Source organism: Leuresthes tenuis, unplaced genomic scaffold (assembly GCF_036924035.1).
Source record: "Leuresthes tenuis unplaced genomic scaffold, fLeuTen1.0.hap1 SCAF_17, whole genome shotgun sequence".
Classification (NCBI taxonomy): domain Eukaryota; kingdom Metazoa; phylum Chordata; class Actinopteri; order Atheriniformes; family Atherinopsidae; genus Leuresthes; species Leuresthes tenuis.
Window position 1 is genome coordinate 31,200,352 of NW_027325371.1, and position 18,905 is coordinate 31,219,256.

The following is an 18,905-nucleotide window of genomic DNA, read 5'->3' on the forward strand; positions in this document are numbered from 1 at the left end:
AGAGAGATGTCTTGACTTTTTTATTGTGACCGCTTGGCTATGAGTGCGTGTGATTGCGTGCTGGTGTGAGAACGGTGAAAATGAGTCCCTGTAACATTTCCCTTGGTGAGCTTTTCTTGTGCTTGTTTGTAACTTGATGTAAAATGAACTAAAGTTTCTCATATACTTTTGTGAAAAATCCATGTCACTTACTGGCCTAAGCATGCATTTGCCAGATTCTTGCCTCTACTGTGTGAAATCTACCTGGGCTAATGGATAGACGGGGGTGTTTGTTTTGTTCCAGAGAAAGATTAAATGATTTTCGGTTAACTCCATGTCCACATCCTGTGGAAAAAGGCACGTTCTAAAATGTTCGTGTATGTTTTTTCCTTTGCAACGCACTACACTCTTTATGAACATCTAGTGCGTGGAATACATGGCGGATTATGCTCAGCTACCGTCACCTACCGTCCCTTCGAGAGGTTTTCATCTGGACACAATCTCTTGCCTCTTCTCTGTGTGTATGTGTGCCGAGGATTTTTTATAACTAACCCCTTCTGCTTTGAGCCAAACAATAAAAAGAAGGTAGCTTTGACATTCTCATGTCAAACACATGAGGGTTTTTATCTCGAGGTTGAATCGTAAAGATCAGGCCAAGCCTCACACTGATACCCCTCACTGGTTCTCTCCTGATCACGTGGGGTCTATAAAGTTAGTTTTATGGTTTTGGGGAGTTGACATCGTACTATATATTTCACATTCTAGAAAGCAAGTGACGGTTTAACGGCTTCGTGAAGATCCTAAAGGGGTCAGTAAAGTAAAGACGGGGTGGGAGAAGGAGTGTGTGTGTTCGCGTATGTGTATGTGAGTGAGAGAGAACAGGCCACTACTATCGGCTGCTGTTCCTGCTCCGTTTCACACTTGGACCCCGGCGATCTCTGGTCTGCTTCGCTGTGGACACTGGGAAAAACCCGTAGAGAGGAAGAGCCAAGACGCACAGTAAGTAGAGTAAGAGAGCTGCCTCTAAGTGAGAGCTAAGTAGAGAGAGGGGTGGGATTGGTTAAGTGAGAGAGCGATAGGGATGTGTAATTACAGAGTCACCCATTCATTGTGTGCAGCGCTGCTGCATTAACGCGCTTACTGCCCCCAAATAAGTGGGATTTTTGTCCTGGCGGAGTCCGAACCGGACCCTATGGCCTCACAATTATGAACAATGCTTTGTCCATGTACACGCGAGTGCACGTAGACGCGTGTTATTTTAGTGTGTGAGTAATAATGTTGCAAAGACACCTGAAGACTTGTTGAATGTTTCTCGGTGCCGAGACGTGACAGTCTGTAAACCACAGCATGCTTTGCTTGCATAGCGGTGGGCTGTATGTACGTCTGTAAGTGAGTAAACGAGTGACAAACAAACTAGTTAGAACAGTGCCATGCTACTCGACCTGCTTTGAGGTTTTCCAGTTGTATTTTCTTGCATTTTAAAACATATTTGTTTGGAACGCTTGGCATTTGTTGAAAGAGTGATGAACTGACACACGACAGCAGACGTTGTTTTTACGCACAGCCATCATGTGCAGTATTACGAGTTGTAAAAATGCTCGTGTGTGTTCATGGAAAAAAAGAGCGTCGAGGACACATGTGAGAGCACATGCACGTACACTCTTTAGTGACATGCATCCTTGGGATACAAGTAAATCTTTGTCTGCCCCCGCCCTTGTATTATCGAGACAGGATGGGTGTGAGTGAAAAGTATGTCGCGGACACAAATGTTTCCAAGCCTCACCATTCGAGATATTAAAGAGGGTTATTTTACGCCAGAACCTGATCTTCTTGTTTGATTCTGAGCACACGTACGTGCATGAACACTCACGTACACACATGCTCGGTAAGTGCGTCTAACTTGTTGCAAAGAACAGCTAATATATTAAACCACTTTTAAACAATAGGAATATACAAACCCGTAGTACAAACTAGTTGTAATCGAATACATAATAATAGAATACTGAGGCACAAGTAGGATTGACTATATTTTACATATGGTCTGAAAAATAATTTTATTTCATCAGTTTATGAAAACGACAGAACTGAACCAAATAAGGCTGCAGTTATTGGCACATGTTTGTAAATTAGAAATGACTGCAGTCAGATATCTGTGACACGGTCCACTCGGTGCGGAACTAAATCAAACAAGAGAGACACAGTATGACTGAGAATGGAACGGAATTCTTGATTATAGCAGCTACACTGGAATTCTGTTTATTTCACTGGATACATGCATCCAGTGAAATAAACAGAATTCTGTCTAAATGCACTTACACTACATTGAGCTGCCATGGTGTTCCAGAAAGAATCCTAATGAAGCTGTTTCACCTTAAATATCAGTTAAATTCAGAAGCAAAAGAAATGGCAACAAATTAGATCAAAGTTTAGTAAAAAAAAAAATGTTAACAATTCCAAATGAATGTGAGAATCCAGTGTGCATCTCCCCACGACCCTTCTCTCTATTCCGGGGCTATTTTCACATCTAATCTTGTGTAACCAGACAGATATATGATCTGTCTATTATTTGCCATTTTCAGATTGTTTTTATTTTATGAGTCAAAAACTAATAAGAAGTTTTCTCTTTATGTGTGAGAGTTTTAGCAACGAAAGCTGTTCCGCCCTCTGCCGTAAAAGTACTTAATATGTCAGTGAATTTTTCCGGCCACACAGACTCCTGTGCTCTTTGCTAACAAGGTGTGTGTGTGTGTGCGTATTAAACCCTAGAAAGAGATATGGAAACAACAAAAGGTAATCATTCTCTTTCCGCGATTTCACAACATGGCCACAACGCATAGTTACATGCGATGTATATGTTTTTCTAAAGCTTAATGAAAGCTGATGTTATTCAATGGCTTGAATTTATAAGTATTGAAATTATGATCGACTTAAAGCGTTTTTATAAAAAAATCAGGAAGCTTATTCTTATTATTTTCTCTGGTGACTCTGGTGGACCACTGTTATGATACACGACTGTCATTCCAATCATTCCACAAATGAACAAAAACAGCAATAGTATCAGTCATTATTACTATTCTTCTGATTATTATTATTATTATCACTACTAGTAACAATACATTAATGTGAATTGCTAAATCGAAGGATTTTTCGTTTTGTATGATGATGGATCTACCTTCTTTTTTCCTACATTTTGTAGTCTGCTCTAGGCCATACATGTGTGTCAGAAAGTTAGACCGGACTGAGCAGACAACACACCCACAAAGGCCTGCGCCACATGAGTATATATGTATTTCGGGAATGACCTGGGTCTTACAGGAAGTTTGAGTTCAGTAAACAGGAAGGTGAAAGCCTCTCATTTAATTTCTCATCAGCTTCCCCCCTTTAATGATGATACAGAAACGCACCACCAACCCCCACCCACCTACATTTGCACATACAGGGTCTAGACACATAGGGACATGACATTAATACAGTTCCTATTCTTTTCCGCTTAAGTGAGAAAGGCTCCGACATGGGAAGGCGCAGCAGCGGCAGTTGTGTGGCCTGCTTTGTTTCTGCTTCCCGTGTATGTACACAGGGCAGTTCCAGCCTGCAGAGCTGCTTCTCCTCGGCATTGTGTGTATTATGTGTACGGGCTTGCCGCTCCTTTGAAGCTGTCGAGGCTGTCAGAGGGCGCTGAGTTTGTCTTTACAGCTTGTATTTTGGGGATGATGAGTGGGGTGAGTAACTATATAATGAAACTGGATCTTTATTTCCGTGCCTTGAAAAAGTCGTGTGATTGCCTGTGTATCAGAGTCGCGGGCTTGAGTGGGAGTCGCAGAGATGTGTTTTGTTGTGTTTATTGACAAGCACGAGCGAGCTGAGATAGAAAGGTAAATGCTTGGGAAGATGGTTTGTGTGTGTTTTCAGCATAGCACGAACAGCGCCGGTTTGATGATGATCGGATGTGATTTGATTCATTTGCCTGACTTGCATTTTACCACATAGGCCTTTTCCGTGCATTCACTCTGTGGGCAATGATATTAGAAAGCTTAGCCAATAGAAAATATTCTCCATCCACTACAATCACACACTGCTGCCTATGCACTAATGTCCCACCCCCCAAAAAAAACCTTCCTGTGATTGCTTTAGTCCTGCATTTAAATTGACATTTACCAAGGTTATGGTGATTTGTTGACGTCACAGTTCGCGTGCTCACTGACCAATACGTCAAACATAATGTCCTCTGGATACTGACAGGGGTGAACGGCTTGACCGAGACTCATGAATAATTAATGACAAGAAGTCACTGCGAGGTCAGCAGCCAGGCTCGAGCCACTCACTGCGCAAGAGTTCCACGCAGGCGCACGAGAGGCAAACAAGCATGCACCACCGCACAAACATTGATTTGTTGACCTTACCCACGTAAATGAACAGTTGGCTGTTTGCAGAGGTATCCTGCATTTCCGGATCACAAAGGCGGGCAGTTTGAGACAAACAGAAAACTTCCACAAATTGACCCAGGCAGGCTGGGTAAATACAGTCGTAACCAAACATTCAACTAAAGCAACCAAAAGGTATTGAGAAGATGATCAATTTCAACCTGAAAAGTTGCTAACTGCCATTTTTCTGAGGTAAAATTGGTGGCACATGAATCTATAAGGTCATAAATAAACTCAGTTGGGTGATTGTCTGTGTTTGAAATGATTAAATGCCTGTATCAGTTACATTCAGTCAGACTAGAAATAACCGGTGTGGTGTGGTGGTTAGCTCCGTCCTCTCACAGCAGAGGGTTCCAGGTTCGATTCCCTTACAGTGTGGAGGTTGCTTGTTCTCCCAGTGTATGTGTGGGTTCTCTTTGGATATTCCGGTACTTCCTCCCGCTGTTCAAAAGAATGCATGTTAGATTAATTGGTGTCTCTAAATTCTCCCTGGGAGTGATTGTGTGTGGTTATTTGTCTCGGTCGTCCCCGTGATGGGATGCCGACCTGTACTGCCTCTCCTCCCAATGACCGCTCCTTCGACCCGAGTTGGATTAAGCGGGTATTGAAAATGAAAGCTTTATTTACACATTATGCTGTATCATGTTGTGTAAAAGTTGCCTTTTTAAATCAATCATTTTTGTCACCCTGAAAAGTTTAGTTTCGGTGTTATTTTTGCTGTATTTGACCATTCTTTTAGTCATAGCAGTTGGTTAAATTATCTCACAGAATGCAGATCTCTCGCACCGCCACCAGAGCCCGCTTCAGACCAGGACGACGGCGAGAACCAACTATGTCCCCTGTCTGTCTCCTGTCCGTTTAATACAAAACTGAAAAAAATGTGAGAAAAGAGATTTGAACGGACAGGCGCATGTAGATTCCTGTCACCACCCACTGCTGTTGCTGGAGGCAAAGAATAGAAAAGGTATTATCAAGAAAACAACATGACTAGATGTTTAAGCCAGCAGCCAGTGTACAGATGAGAGAAATTATAGCAGCAGGCAAAGAAGAGGTCCGACCTACTTTCCCCCTTAGCCAGTGACAAAGGCAAAGTCTCCCCTGCCGGTGAAATGTAGCGAGGGGAAGGCAGGGGGGTTCAAGTTGGTGGTGGGAGGGCAGAAGGTATTCAGTGACACGAGGTGGGTGAAGGATGTCAGGGGGCTGCAGGTGTTTTGCTACACATGTTGTTCACACCGTCTTACATTTGTTTTTCATACACACGCTCAGTTTGTCTTTTCAACCACTGTGATAGAAGTTTCTTATTGCAACGAAGAACAAAGAGAGCAAGAATAAAGGATTTAGAAGATCAAAGAAAACATTTAAGAAATGAATGTGAAACAGACATAAGGAGGAAAAACTTGAGCTGTATTTAATATGTACGGTTAATCTGTATAATTTATTTCATATGTAAATTAGATACAACCACTCAGATGTTATTATTTTAACAATTGATAATAATGTTACCCATATCCTTATTATGGTGTTTAACATGCAAATTACCTCTAACATGAAAAACATCAAATGTTTTGATTAGTTTTTTATTTATTCTATATTCTATTCTAAGAAAGAAAGACACAAACAAACAAAAAAGACATGGAGGTTGTACAAAATGGCGGGACATTAATCTTTCAGATAGAGATAATGACTTATCTTCTGGCTGTGCTGATAAGGCTGAGAAAAGGAGGACCTCTGATAACTCCTACTGCAATATGTAGATACATAAATATAAATAAACCCATATCTATCTAAGTAAACACACGTGATATATTTTAAACTTAACTGTCAGTGCATTTTTCTGTCTTTTAGGAACTTTATTTCTGTATTTTGTCAGTGCTGCTGCATAGATCTATTTCAAATTATGCAAATTTGGAGTCACTGTTTGTCCTTGCTAATTAATTAAAATTAATGATTTTATTCTATTCTTATCTGATACGTCTGCGCCCGCTCCTTGTGCAGTTACACATCAAAACGCCGCGTGTTTATCTAAACTCAATAGCAAAATGTTCATTTCTGTTTTTTTTTTGGTGGTGGGGTACGGTAGTTGGTTTACGTGTCATCGTGCAATAGTGTCATTTGTAATTGTACAACAAAGGAAAAAGGAGAAATGATTCTGGAAGAAAAGGAAAATCAGTGTTCAGTAGAGAGAAGAAAGAAAACCTCCCTCTTCCTCATCCACAGACCATTTTTCTTCAAATGACTTCAATTCAATTTAGTATGACGGAGAGGGAACGAAATCACAGAAAGAGGAAAGGTGGAAATGTCAGAAAGAAAGGGTGTGGAAAGGGGAGGGGTGAGAAATAGTAAGAGAGAGGTAGGCTTGGCTTTGCTCCGGGTGAACGGGAGGTCAGCGCGTCTCACAGTATCAAAATGTGTACCGGGGACGCAGGATGACACGCCTCGGCCGTTAAACAAAGAGTGTGCCAAACTGGCAGATTAATTAGAAAACTTGAGTCCATGCACACACTTAATGCCTTAAAGAGCCCACAGTCTCCACAGCAGCCCCTCTCGGTCTCCCTCAACCCCAAACCGCTCCTTGTAACACCGAGTAAACACATTAACGCTGATCCGGTCGGGTCTCTCCGCACTGACAGGCTGCTGTAGAAGCACTTGTGTGAAGCATTGCTTTTGTTTTTGCTGGATTATTACTGTTAAAACGGCTATAACTGCATAGCATCTAGGTGAGGATTGTGTACAGAGCAGTTGCGGTGCAGTCATGTTTTCGCTTTACAGGCGATCAGAGGTGCGCGTGTCTGTGACTGTCGGTGTCCACGGATATAACCAAATCTTTTCTTTCCCTTTTCTTTTTGAGATACCGCGAATAATCCAGAAAAATTAACCTGAGGGTTCGGACAACGGAAGAAAGGAGAACACTAAAGTGAGTTGCGAATGCCGAAGTAAGGATTGTACTCGTTACGCGGAAAATGTTGAAATGAAGGGATGGATTCCATACCGACGAGGACCGAAAAGTGTGGCGAATCTCGGAGCTCCAGTGAAGTGAGTATCCTTCACAAAAATACAAATCGCTTTGTAGAGGAGGAAGCTGCCTCATTTGCATATTGTTGTGTGTGTGCTCGCTTTTTACTCAAACCATGCACGTATGGCAGGTGATTTGGTCGTGCTGAGAGGAAAAGGACGACCACGTGAAAGAGTTGATTTAGAACACCCAACCCCCTCCTCCTTTAGCTCCTTTATCCAAGAGAGTTCAGTTGTTTACAAGCTTTATCAATAAATAGACCAATTTTCATTTATCAAAATCGGTGGACGACACGACGCAGAGATTTCAAGTTTTTAACTGAACGTTTCATCGTTTTAAATTGCATTTCCTTCACTGTTCCCAACAAAGCTTCATCAACCACCTGGTGCCGTTTGTTAGCGATAAAACCTGGTCCAAAAACGTCTTTTTTCCTTACTTCTTCTTACTCATAGTTTTCTACATCAAATATTTATCATTTCAGATAGATAGATAGATAGATAGATAGATAGATAGATAGATAGATAGATAGATAGATAGATAGATAGATAGATAGATAGATAGATAGATAGATAGATAGATAGATAGATAGATAGATAGATAGATAGATAGATAGATAGATAGATAGATAGATAGTTTTTTTCTTTTTTGTTCTGTCCGTTACTTTGAATGACAAGAAGAATGAACCACAATTAATTTTTCAAACTGCACAAAGGAGAAGACCCTCGTCTCTCTGATCCTTTTTTGTCTCTGAATCTTTCCAACCGTGCTAATATTTCAGAACATTGACAAGTCCGTCGGCTGAAGACAATGAGGCCGTTTAACCCTTCAATATGTTCTGTTTCATTTTTCTCACCATGGAGTTAAAGCAGTTGGGTCTGTTGTTGCGAAAATGCTTTTTTCGTTATTTAAAAATGATAACTTTATCACAAGCTGATCCTTACATTTTAGACGCGCTTCTAGTCTACATTTTTCCGTCCTGTAATTGATCCTGTAATTGTGAAACAAACCTGTTTTTGATTAATAATAGGGTTTGGTGTTAATTAAAATGACACTTTTGTTGGGTTTTGTTTATCTTATTAAGGACAACCCTAATTTGACACAGTTTTATCCAGCAGGTCAAGCGCATCCTAAAAAGTCCGACGTTTTGAAGAGAAAATGAATGTTGCTAAATCAACCCGACACTTATTATTTTTTCAGGCATTCAGTCTCTCAGTCAGGTGTTTTATATGTAAACCCTTTTGAACCGCAATAAAAGACATATTTAAATCTACTTCTGCTGCATTTTCCGCCTGGTTAATTGCGTTTATTGTCACCCTCCTTTTAGCGCCACTTCTCGTTGTAATATATCATGTTAGGCCTCCATCTTGGATGAGGAGATTATTTCTTTCTTCATCTACTTGTTTGTTTGAACGGTTGATAGCTAACCTTTGAGTTTGATATGAAAACGGGACAATCCAATTTTTCAGATGGGTCTGCTATTTCTAAAATGTATATCTATTTTTTTAAAAAGTCAGCAACAAGTAGTGGCCTGTTTGGTGTTGGGCATTTAAATGTATGTCTTTTGGAACAAGGCAGTTTATCTGTTCATTTCGTGAAAGTATCAGTAGGTGTGTCTAAATCTTTGCTCAGCACATTGACCTCAACCTTTACCCGAAAACAATGGGCTACCATTGGACTCAATACGTTCTGCTGACATACTTGACAAAGGAAATGCTGCAGTCAGACTCAACACACCTTGATCGATAGGCAGCCTGAGGTGACCCTCAACAGAGCGGAAGGTCAAGGTGGCCACACCTGAGAAGAGAACAAGTCATATCTGTATATATGCATATCTATCTATCTATCTATCTATCTATCTATCTATCTATCTATCTATCTATCTATCTATCTATCTATCTATCTATCTATCTATCTATCTATCTATCTATCTATCTATCTATCTATCTATCTATCTATCTATCTATCTATCTATCTATCTATCTATCTATCTATCTATCTATCTATCTATCTATCTATCTATATATATATATATATATATATATATATTAATATATATATTGACGTGTAGAAAGAAAGAAAGAAAGAAAGAAAGAAAGAAAGAAAGAAAGAAAGAAAGAAAGAAAGAAAGAAAGAAAGAAAGAAAGAAAGAAAGAAAGAAAGAAAGCCACGATGCATCGCTAAGGTCAGATGACTTTTTAATTCTGTTAAAACAGAGTTTGCGAGACAGACTGAAGTTCATTTAGCACACTGAGGGAGGATTTATCCATTTGTTCACTGCTCCATCCATTTTTCAGTCACATCTTTCAGAACAATGTTTGATAGGACAACGTTTCTCTGCGCCAAGTGATTTATCTTTTCTTTCATTAAATTCTTTTATAAAGTCCCCGTTTGGGCATGCCAAGATTTTCTTTCCGTTGAACAATTGCAGCTGAAGTTCTAATTTGATTGAGCGATGTAGTCTGTCCATATAAAGTTTGATTTTAGACTGAACCTGTGTTTTAATTTTAGCATTAAAAGATTGGATGACCCAAGAAAATATAGTAAATTATAAAAAATTGCAGTAAAAGTCTGCATGTCTCACAGAGGTTTGTGACACATATACACACGCGCTTCATTCAATCTCATATTTAACTGCATCTCATGCTAAACAGGATTTCGATATTAAATAGATCTAACATTTCAGATAATTTTTTCACATGGTCTATTTAAACTAAATAAGTAAAATAAATAAATAAATAAATAAGATATGACCTGTGTTTCATGTATGAACAATTACAACATCGAGTGAAAATGCCTTTCCATAAACATTGCTCGCTGTTTGGCATTTACACGGAAATCTGTTTTCAACAGACCATCTGTCCTGCCTTTTCTCTTCCTATCTGAACTTTGGTTTCATTATTTCACCATTCTGCTTTACTGGTCCGTTGAATCCGCTCGAGCAGCAGGGAATTGTACAGCATTATAAGTTCACCCTCCGCGCCATCGAACGCGGCACATCTGTGCTTCAGAGAGCCAATGTCTTCTATATCTACCCTGTAGATCCGGATTTGTGTAAAAATAATTAAAACAATCACAAATTCGCTTCTAGGGGAGTATATAGTGGATTTATACACGACGGCAGCGATGGGCCCACCGCAAAGTTGCTGCCAGCTCAAATTCTGTTTGCATTTGTTCGCAGATTAAAGTGGAGAAACGCACATTAAGACTTGCAGGCCTCTTCTCAAGCTCGTTTTTTCATATATATATAGATATAAACGGGTAATTTCATTTATGTTATTGTTATCTTTTATTTTTTCACATTTTCCTTTGTGGTGATCGAATCCAATCCTTGCCTTCTGCATTTTTCTTCTTTGTCTTTTTATGATGATTCACTGTTTTAAATGCCAACCAGAAGTCACCTTTCACTCATTTAATCCAATCACTTTTTTTCTTTTTGAATAATCAAGCAGTCTTCTGCACTGTTCAGCAGAACGGGGTTAGTGTAGAAAGGTGAAAACGGACTGTTTACTTGAAACAAAGTGGTTAGATGTCTCCATCTTCATCATTATCATCATCATGAGTGTTTCTATGTTTACGGACACCTTTGATACATTTGGAAACAAACATTACAAAAAGGGTAATCCGTATCCTAATTTTAAAACATATTCTAATAATTTCTGAGTAAAACCTGTCGCTTAGACTGTAATAAATTTCAGCTAATCCTTGTGGTTTTACAGTATCCATGTGTTTGCATGATCTTTTCTGGATAATGTGGAACAAAACATCTGAGTCTGTGTCCGTTAACGATGGTCGTAAAGTGATAGCATTATAGTTTGTGACAGAATGAAACATGACGACACATTAACATCTGAAGGGGGGAAACATAACTTTGAAAGTTTCCCATAGCTTGTTCCATCCAGTGAATAAGTGTCTGATAAATGATTTCCTATTGAAGATACATAAAGATCGTTGTTTCTGTGTTTAGTAATGCGCAACTCAAGTGGAGTCTCTGCATATGGACTTATTATGCAGGTGACAGTAATATCTAAGAGTGACGGGATATGAATCCTGGTTTTGGGCTAAGGATGAATTACTACGCAAGATGAGTTGAATGGGATGGGTGCCGGTGGAAGCTGCACGGGTTTAAGAGGAGGGGAACGGTGTTGAATTCTTTCTTCTTCATGCAAAGGTCTGCTGGTGATTTAGGGGGCCATGCAACCTGAATTACTTGATTAATTTTCTATCGATCCTAAACAAGCCAGATTAATCTCTGACACGACATTGCTGCAGGGTGGCGGTGTAGCAGCCGGCCAGACCACTGCACTCCCTGGTATTAACGATTCAAAAGCGCAGAAAAAAGAGGGAGTTGGCAAGCAGTCCCCACGCACACCAACACATGTACACATTGGGTGGTGCATACGCCATTTAAAGCCCCCAATCACTTTATGTCCGTTACTTGTTCTGTTTTTTTCCTCTATGTTTGAAGTTGCAGTCAGACAACCAAGAAGGCGCAAGGGTTTATGTCAGGGGGAGCCATCTATACCGTGTATCTATTTCTCGCGTGCACTCCTGTTTGCGCGTCTCATATTGATTCTGTTTTTTAAAGGTGTCAGACGCACTTTGTTTTTGTTGTAATTCACTCACTGCTTCATGTTGCCTGCCTACTAACATGTGAGGGAGAGATACACAGAACTGATGGGCAAAATGGGAAAGAGTAAGAGAGTAAATTATAGGATGACTGTGCATTTAAAACAGAGAGAAAACTGAGGCCATATTATCATGCGCGTGTGAGAACCATGTATATGTTTTACCCTATTTCCTTATCCGGGGTTCGTCCAGAAGGCGTAGAGCCATTGGCCGGCTATGGTCACGTGGAATCTTAACTTTGTTCACTTGACAGAAAAGTAGGAGGGTTCCAAGGAACAGAAATAACCGAAGACTAAAGGGATGGGATATAAATTTTAGTTATATATTTTCGAGTAGGTGCAATTCCACAAAAATACTCAAATTAATGGCCATGAGCTCTTATTTGATCAACTCCAACTATGTGGATCCGAAGTTCCCACCCTGCGAGGAATACTCACAGAGCGACTATCTGCCCAGTCACTCTCCGGACTATTACAGCTCCCAGAGGCAAGAGCCCACCGCCTTCCAGCCGGACTCTCTCTACCACCACCATCAACACCACCCAAAACATCAGACTCATCACCAGCAGCGAGTCGACCCGACATACACGCCATGCCAGCGTGAAGCGCAGCCCGCCTCTGTGGTGATGTCCCCTCGGGGTCATGTTCTCCCGACCACCTCTGTCTTGGAGCAGAGCCACCGCAGCGACTCGGTTACACCAAGCCCGCCTCCACCTTCGTCTTGCGGTCAAACGTCCCACAACCAAAGTACCTCTTCCCCCGTGAGTACTCGTAAGGACCCGGTAGTCTACCCGTGGATGAAGAAAGTGCACGTAAACATCGGTAAGAGCTGCATGTGAACTTTATCTCTCTCTCTCTCTCTCTTGCCTTCTCTCTCTCTCTATCTATCTATCTCTCTCTCTCCCTTCCTCTCTGAGCCTTTGTGACTGCAGCTGAAAGCCATGCAGTCAGTCAGGTTTCCATCGTCAAAATACGGTTTCCTCTCTCTGTTTTCCGTTAGAAGGAGAGCAGAAGAGTAGCCCTTGGGTTGAGATTTACGGCCGTCTGTTTGCAGGGTCAATATAATTACACCCTCTATAAATTTTTATTACACTTCTTCGCTGTGGTGTCTTTTGAAGTCTAATCTCGGGCTGGTCTGCTCTAATTCCTGTCCTCATAACAACTCAGACCATAAGTGAGCTTTTATGCTTTGGTAATTTGATTTTAAGTGGTCGGGTTGTATAAACAGTGGACTTCAGTCCTTCGAGCCTTCCATCCCCATTCGCTGTTCCAAGGAAAGAAAAGTTTTATGGCAGATGAAATATTCATGTTTATGGAGCCGGCCGTAAAACACTAATGTAAAACCAAATAGCTCCAGTCTGTTATGGCTCTATTGTCATGTTCTAACAGACAAGCTGCTCTCTGCGCATTGGAAAAACCTGAGCTCTTGTCGGGCGAAAGAAAAAATTCAGTTTTGTGAAGTCACTTCCATGTTTTTGTTATATTCACTCCGTTAATCATTGTAGCCTGTAATAATTCTATTTATTTTATTCTATATTTAGCTGTAGCGTTTTAGCAAAGACTAAACTTTGCTTCAGTATATGACAGTAGTGTATATATTTCTTGAATGACCACCCTATCGGCCATTCTATGCCGTCGTTACATCCCCCTTACCACCACCACAACCACACGCGCGCGCGCGCGCGCGCGCAAACACACACACGCCACCCACCACCTGCATCGCTTCATTTCAAGCTATTATTAACACAGACAACGCTTCCATCTTAGATCTTTTTTAAAATGACTGAAAGCAAACTGGAACCGCTTCCAGTCGCTTGGCTGATTGCTGCCTCTGATCTTACGAATGTTTTCATATTTTTACACAGCCTCTTGTGTAAAAATACGCCAGCATCAGAGCAGGTGCTGGGATTTACACCACCGCAGGGCCGCAGCGCGTCACCATGCCAACGAATGTTTACCCAATATGTAGTCTGGAAAAATACCCAAACAAAGCGCGCGACTGTAAACTCTGCATATGAATGTAGTCAGATGAAATAAGGTTACAAACTGCGCGTGTGTGAGTGCCATGCTGTGTTCCATCACCGTAGGCTCAGCGGCACTGACTGTTTCTTTTCATTGCATGTTTGAAAACGCCTTTTTCTCTTAAAGTGCACACCAAACCACTGCGGAGGTCACTTAAATGATCCCACTGGAGGCCTAAATGAAAAAAAGCTCACTTTTTGCAAGCTATGATTGTACTAATCGAACCGTTATTCAACACTGACGTTAAACTGTTCTCGTGGTTTATTATCTTAACTATATCGCGATAGCCCAAATATTCTGTCATCATCATTATTATTATTATTATTATTATTATTATTATTATTATTATTATTATTATTATTGTTGTTGTTGTTGTTGTTCTCCCACAGTGAATACCAGCTACACAGGGGGAGAGCCGAAGCGCTCGCGGACGGCCTACACTCGACAACAGGTTCTGGAGCTCGAGAAGGAGTTCCATTATAACCGATACCTGACGCGCAGGCGCAGGGTGGAGATCGCGCACATTCTGTGCTTGTCAGAGCGGCAGATCAAGATCTGGTTCCAGAATCGGAGGATGAAATGGAAGAAAGACCACAAGCTGCCCAACACCAAAGTCCGGACCGCGACAAACAACACCCCAAATTCCCAGACTATGTCAAGCCCCCAGAACCAACCCCTATAGCGCAGCTCTTCAGCCCCCCCTTATTTTGTTGTCCACCTTTTTGCTCCCAAACTGAACGCTCGAGAGGTAACCACACTGCACTTTGGACCGGAATAATGCCGTTGCTCTGGAGACGGGGAGAACGGTCACTGCTGACCAGACCTGCGTCGTTCCTCACCACGTTAGGACGTTGGAATGAGTGTAGATGGAGCGTTCCCAGTTAAAAACAACAACAACAAAACAAACATGACATCAGCAAAAGTAGGAAAAGAAGACAGAACTGAGTAAACAGGGTAGCTGCTCTGCTTTTAGCCCCATTCCACCTCTTCCTCCCTGCCTGTCTGTCTTTGTCTCTCTTTGCTTCTCTCCATTGTTTATTTCTGTCTCTTCTCTTCTTTTGACAGAGCAGAAAACAGTGTTTGCGTGTCTGTCTCTATTTCTCGAACTAAGAATGCTTTTTTTTGCGAGAAGATGAGTCCTTGATTGTAATCGTAATCATGCCAGATTTTGGAACCATTTCTCATGTTTATTGTGTGGGAACAAAGCAGAGCGAAGACCCCCCCCCCCCCCCCCCCTCTCTCTCTCTCTCACGATAGAAACGGAACTCCCGTTCCCTGCCACTTTTTGAGGCTCCAGAGCTGGAGTTCCGTACAGGGTGATAGGGGTTAACAAAGAGAGACAGACATTAAGTAATCCTAAATTCACGCCGCTTGTAGCACTCTGACATGTAGTAAGACAACCATTATAATCCAAAACGACTCCAAGCAGCTGGTTGTAATAATTGTAACTTGTTTTTCCTCATCGCTTATGGCAAATATAGCTTCTGAAAATTGCGTAGTTATCTTTTAATGAATCGTTGATTGTAAAATTGTACTCTGTACTGTTTTTGCTGAGAGTGAAAAGGGGCGTTTTCGTGGATTGTTCATTGTGTGATGTTGTGCAGGGTACCGGGAAGCAGTGTGTTACAGTGATGAAACTAAAAGTTAATGGAAGGTATTTCCCACTTCTTACCAAACAGGGTTTGGCCACCAAGGCTGCCAAAAGAAAGTACACCAAAACTGTACAAAAAGTACAAAACACAGCACTATATTCTGTACTACCTATTACCTCAGTATGCGTATAAATATGCTATTTGTTATCTTATTTTCTTTTTCTGGTGAAGAGACAGCTTGTGAAGCTTTTCTATTTTTGAAATTATTTTCACCTTCAGTACAACTCGCTTCTGGAAATGAAAGTGTAATTTAAATATTCGCATTAGTTTTAGAAGGGGACGTTAGAAAAGCTCCTTCTAACCAGTGCAGCGTTTCTTTTTTTCCACTTTCTCTCGACTCTTTGTGCACACGCAATGTACATTCATTTCCTTATTTATCAAGGCCTCTCCTTTCACATTGTGCCTTTGAGATTTTTTGTGCTAATGAATTGATTTCTTTACATTCCAAATGGCAGTTGTTGAGAATGAGAATGATGGTGTTATTGCTGAACGTGTTTCCTCTCAGAACATGGAAGTTTCCCCTTTCTCTGCTTATGCCTCCTCAGTGTCTACTTTCTCATTATTTGTAAATAGTTCATAGAAATTTAAATAAATGGATGGAAATGTATACATTTCGATGTTATTCCTTTTCTTCTTTTAACAATATGATTCATTTAGGTATCATAAAATCAGACCAAATTATATTTGCGTTCTGGCAACTTAACTCGCGTGCTTCACTGCCTATATGTGATTCTTATTCTTATTCTCACTTTCAAATTGTGTTTAGCGTTCTGTTTGCTAAAATGATCCCTTTGTTTTGTAAAATAATCGTTTTTTCCTTTTTAGAGAGCAGATAGTTTATTTCTCTCTAGTATTAAAACGCATCCATGCACTCGCTTCTACTTACAGAAATAATTTTGTGCATTGTTGGTTTAGCGTACAAAGGCACAGCGACCTGTGAGAAATCAAGAGCCTGCAGTGATTCATCTGTGCTGGTCATGAGTGATCTTGGTGCATTACGTCCTGTAATCTCGTTTTAAATCACAACCCGTTCCCCCGTCTCACTCCCGTTCTCCCGTTAATTTAACGGCTGCTCAGATGCGTGCACCGGGCTGACACGTATTGAGCCCTTCCCCCATCTCATCTTCTCTTCGTATGGTTTAAAAAAAGAAGAAAAAAACTTGGTTTCTTGTGTGAGATCAATTAATTCCTAAATGAGTGTAATTTATGCACCTTTTTCTATCATATAGGGTGTTGTCTTCAGCCGATGTGGTGCGCGCATGTTTTTCTTCTTGTACATTATATAAAGGGAGCGGACCAGCGCAATAGCTCAAACCTTGACAACCAAATAGATAATCAACAAGACGAATGGCTTCTTTTGTAAAGCACAGGTCCCGTATTAATTTTCATTTCTTTTCCTACAGCAGGTATCGAAAATATAGAGCAAAAAAAAAAGAGAGAGAGGGGAGGGGGGGCACCTTTCTCGTATTCTAGGCCCAAAGAAGCGCCCACTATTACTTGTAACTAGATTTCTCCCTTCTTCGGGTCTCTTGTCACAGACTCCTTCTGCCCATGTATCTCTCTTTTTGTCCTCTCTATTTACGGGAAGCAAAAGCTCCCCATACCTAAAACAACCAAAATATATATGAGATAGATAGATAGATAGATAGATAGATAGATAGATAGATAGATAGATAGATAGATAGATAGATAGATAGATAGATAGATAGATAGATAGATAGATAGATAGATAGATAGATAGATAGATAGATAGATAGATAGATAGATAGATAGATAGATAGATAGATAGATAGATAGATAGATAGATAGATAGATAGATAGATAGATAGATAGATAGATTGAGCAAATTGTGACCAGATTGTTGTAAGTTGCCTTCACCCCACCCCCCACCCTCTGAAAGAATGTTCCCCTCTATTCTTTTCTGGACAGCACCCCAAGAAAAATGTGAGAATTATGCTGGAAATATCATTAATCACTGTTTCTTCTTTAAACGCTTTTTCTGCTTCTATTGTCATTCGGCAGCCACACACAAGACCCCTTATGCCAAGAAAGAACGAGGGCAAAGATCAGAGAGACAGAGGAAAAGAAAAAGAAGATGTCTTGGAAGACAACTTGGATGTCACCCCCAGTGCTCCCTCCCTCCTCCTTCAAACGCTCACACACACATACAAAATACACCTCCCCGTCCTAATCTTCAGCAAGCTGTTTTTAAAAAGCAGCAAGTAGCCTACCATAAAAAAAACAACAACTTGTTTCTTCTCCATGGAAAGAATGAAACCCCTTTATCAAATCTCCAACAAACCTGTGCGGGAGCCCTGAGCGCAGAGGGAGATGGCGGAGAAGACGCGAAAGGTAAGACTTTTTTGGATTCATTGTCTCTTCTCTATCATATTTTCTCGTTTCTCCGGACCTGATGGCTTAGAGGTGTTTTATGGTTTTATTGCCCCAGGAACACTTGGCACAAACAATGTTTGTGTTGAAATGTGCGCGAGAGCATATGTGAATGTGTGTATTGCACGTAGTGCCCTCAGTTACAGGCTCTGTTGGGTTTTTTCTGTTTTCTTAGAGTTTGAGTTTGGGGGGGGTTAAACAGAGAAATGTAAACAGAGCTGAATAGTGATATATTATCTGATTCAAAGCATCTCAGAGGACGTAGGTCGTCGCGTGATGCCATGCGTGGAAAACGCAGAATTCTAAACGCTGGATTTTAAAGTTAAGGAAGAAATAAGAGAGAAGAGGAATTGTCAAGCTGCGGCCGAAGAAGGTTCAACCAGAGGACACGTTTTCCTGACCCCCCCCCCCCACACACACACACACACACACACACACACACACACCACCACCAACCATCATCACCACAAACCCCCATTACCCCCGGCCCCCCTTGACCTCACAAGGCTGCCAGACTCTTCACTCCCTTGGACATTCCTGGACCTCCGGAGCCCTCGGGCCACTTTGTCATAACAGGCCAAATTCAGGGCACTGTAACCCATTCAGGCAGCGGTGTCTCCCCTCCCACAACCCACAGGCTGGCTGACAGACCTACACGCGCAAAACTTACCCACCTCAACAAGGCTTAGTTAAAGGCTGAAGGAGAACAGGCTGCCATTCACTGCCTTCTTCCGTTTCCAGGCTTGTTCTAGCCTCGAACATGTCGCACACAATCCGTATTAAATCAAAAGATGATACAGGT

The 18,905-nt window shown here is 41.1% G+C and overlaps 1 protein-coding gene and 1 long non-coding RNA gene across 3 annotated transcripts in view; both read left to right on the forward strand.

The window, feature by feature from the left end:
- Positions 1-459: 459 nt before the first annotated feature.
- LOC140272979 (uncharacterized) lies at positions 460-17,817 on the forward strand. The gene is made up of 3 exons (XR_011907993.1): positions 460-978; positions 7,249-7,433; positions 17,735-17,817. It is a non-coding gene; the product is annotated as an uncharacterized lncRNA (long non-coding RNA).
- The window catches only part of hoxb4a (homeobox B4a), a 342,957-nt gene continuing 335,646 nt past the window's right edge, over positions 11,595-18,905 (forward strand). The window contains exons 1-2 of one of the 2 annotated variants that reach the window (XR_011907992.1): positions 11,595-12,860; positions 14,450-15,060. Coding sequence is in view for 1 of the 2 variants with exons in the window: in XM_072368505.1 (XP_072224606.1) it covers positions 12,404-12,860; positions 14,450-14,742 (750 nt within the window). In the remaining variant the exon portion in view is untranslated. Of the gene's footprint in view, positions 12,861-14,449; positions 16,320-18,905 lie in introns of those variants that run through there. The other variant, XM_072368505.1, reaches the window with a different exon arrangement.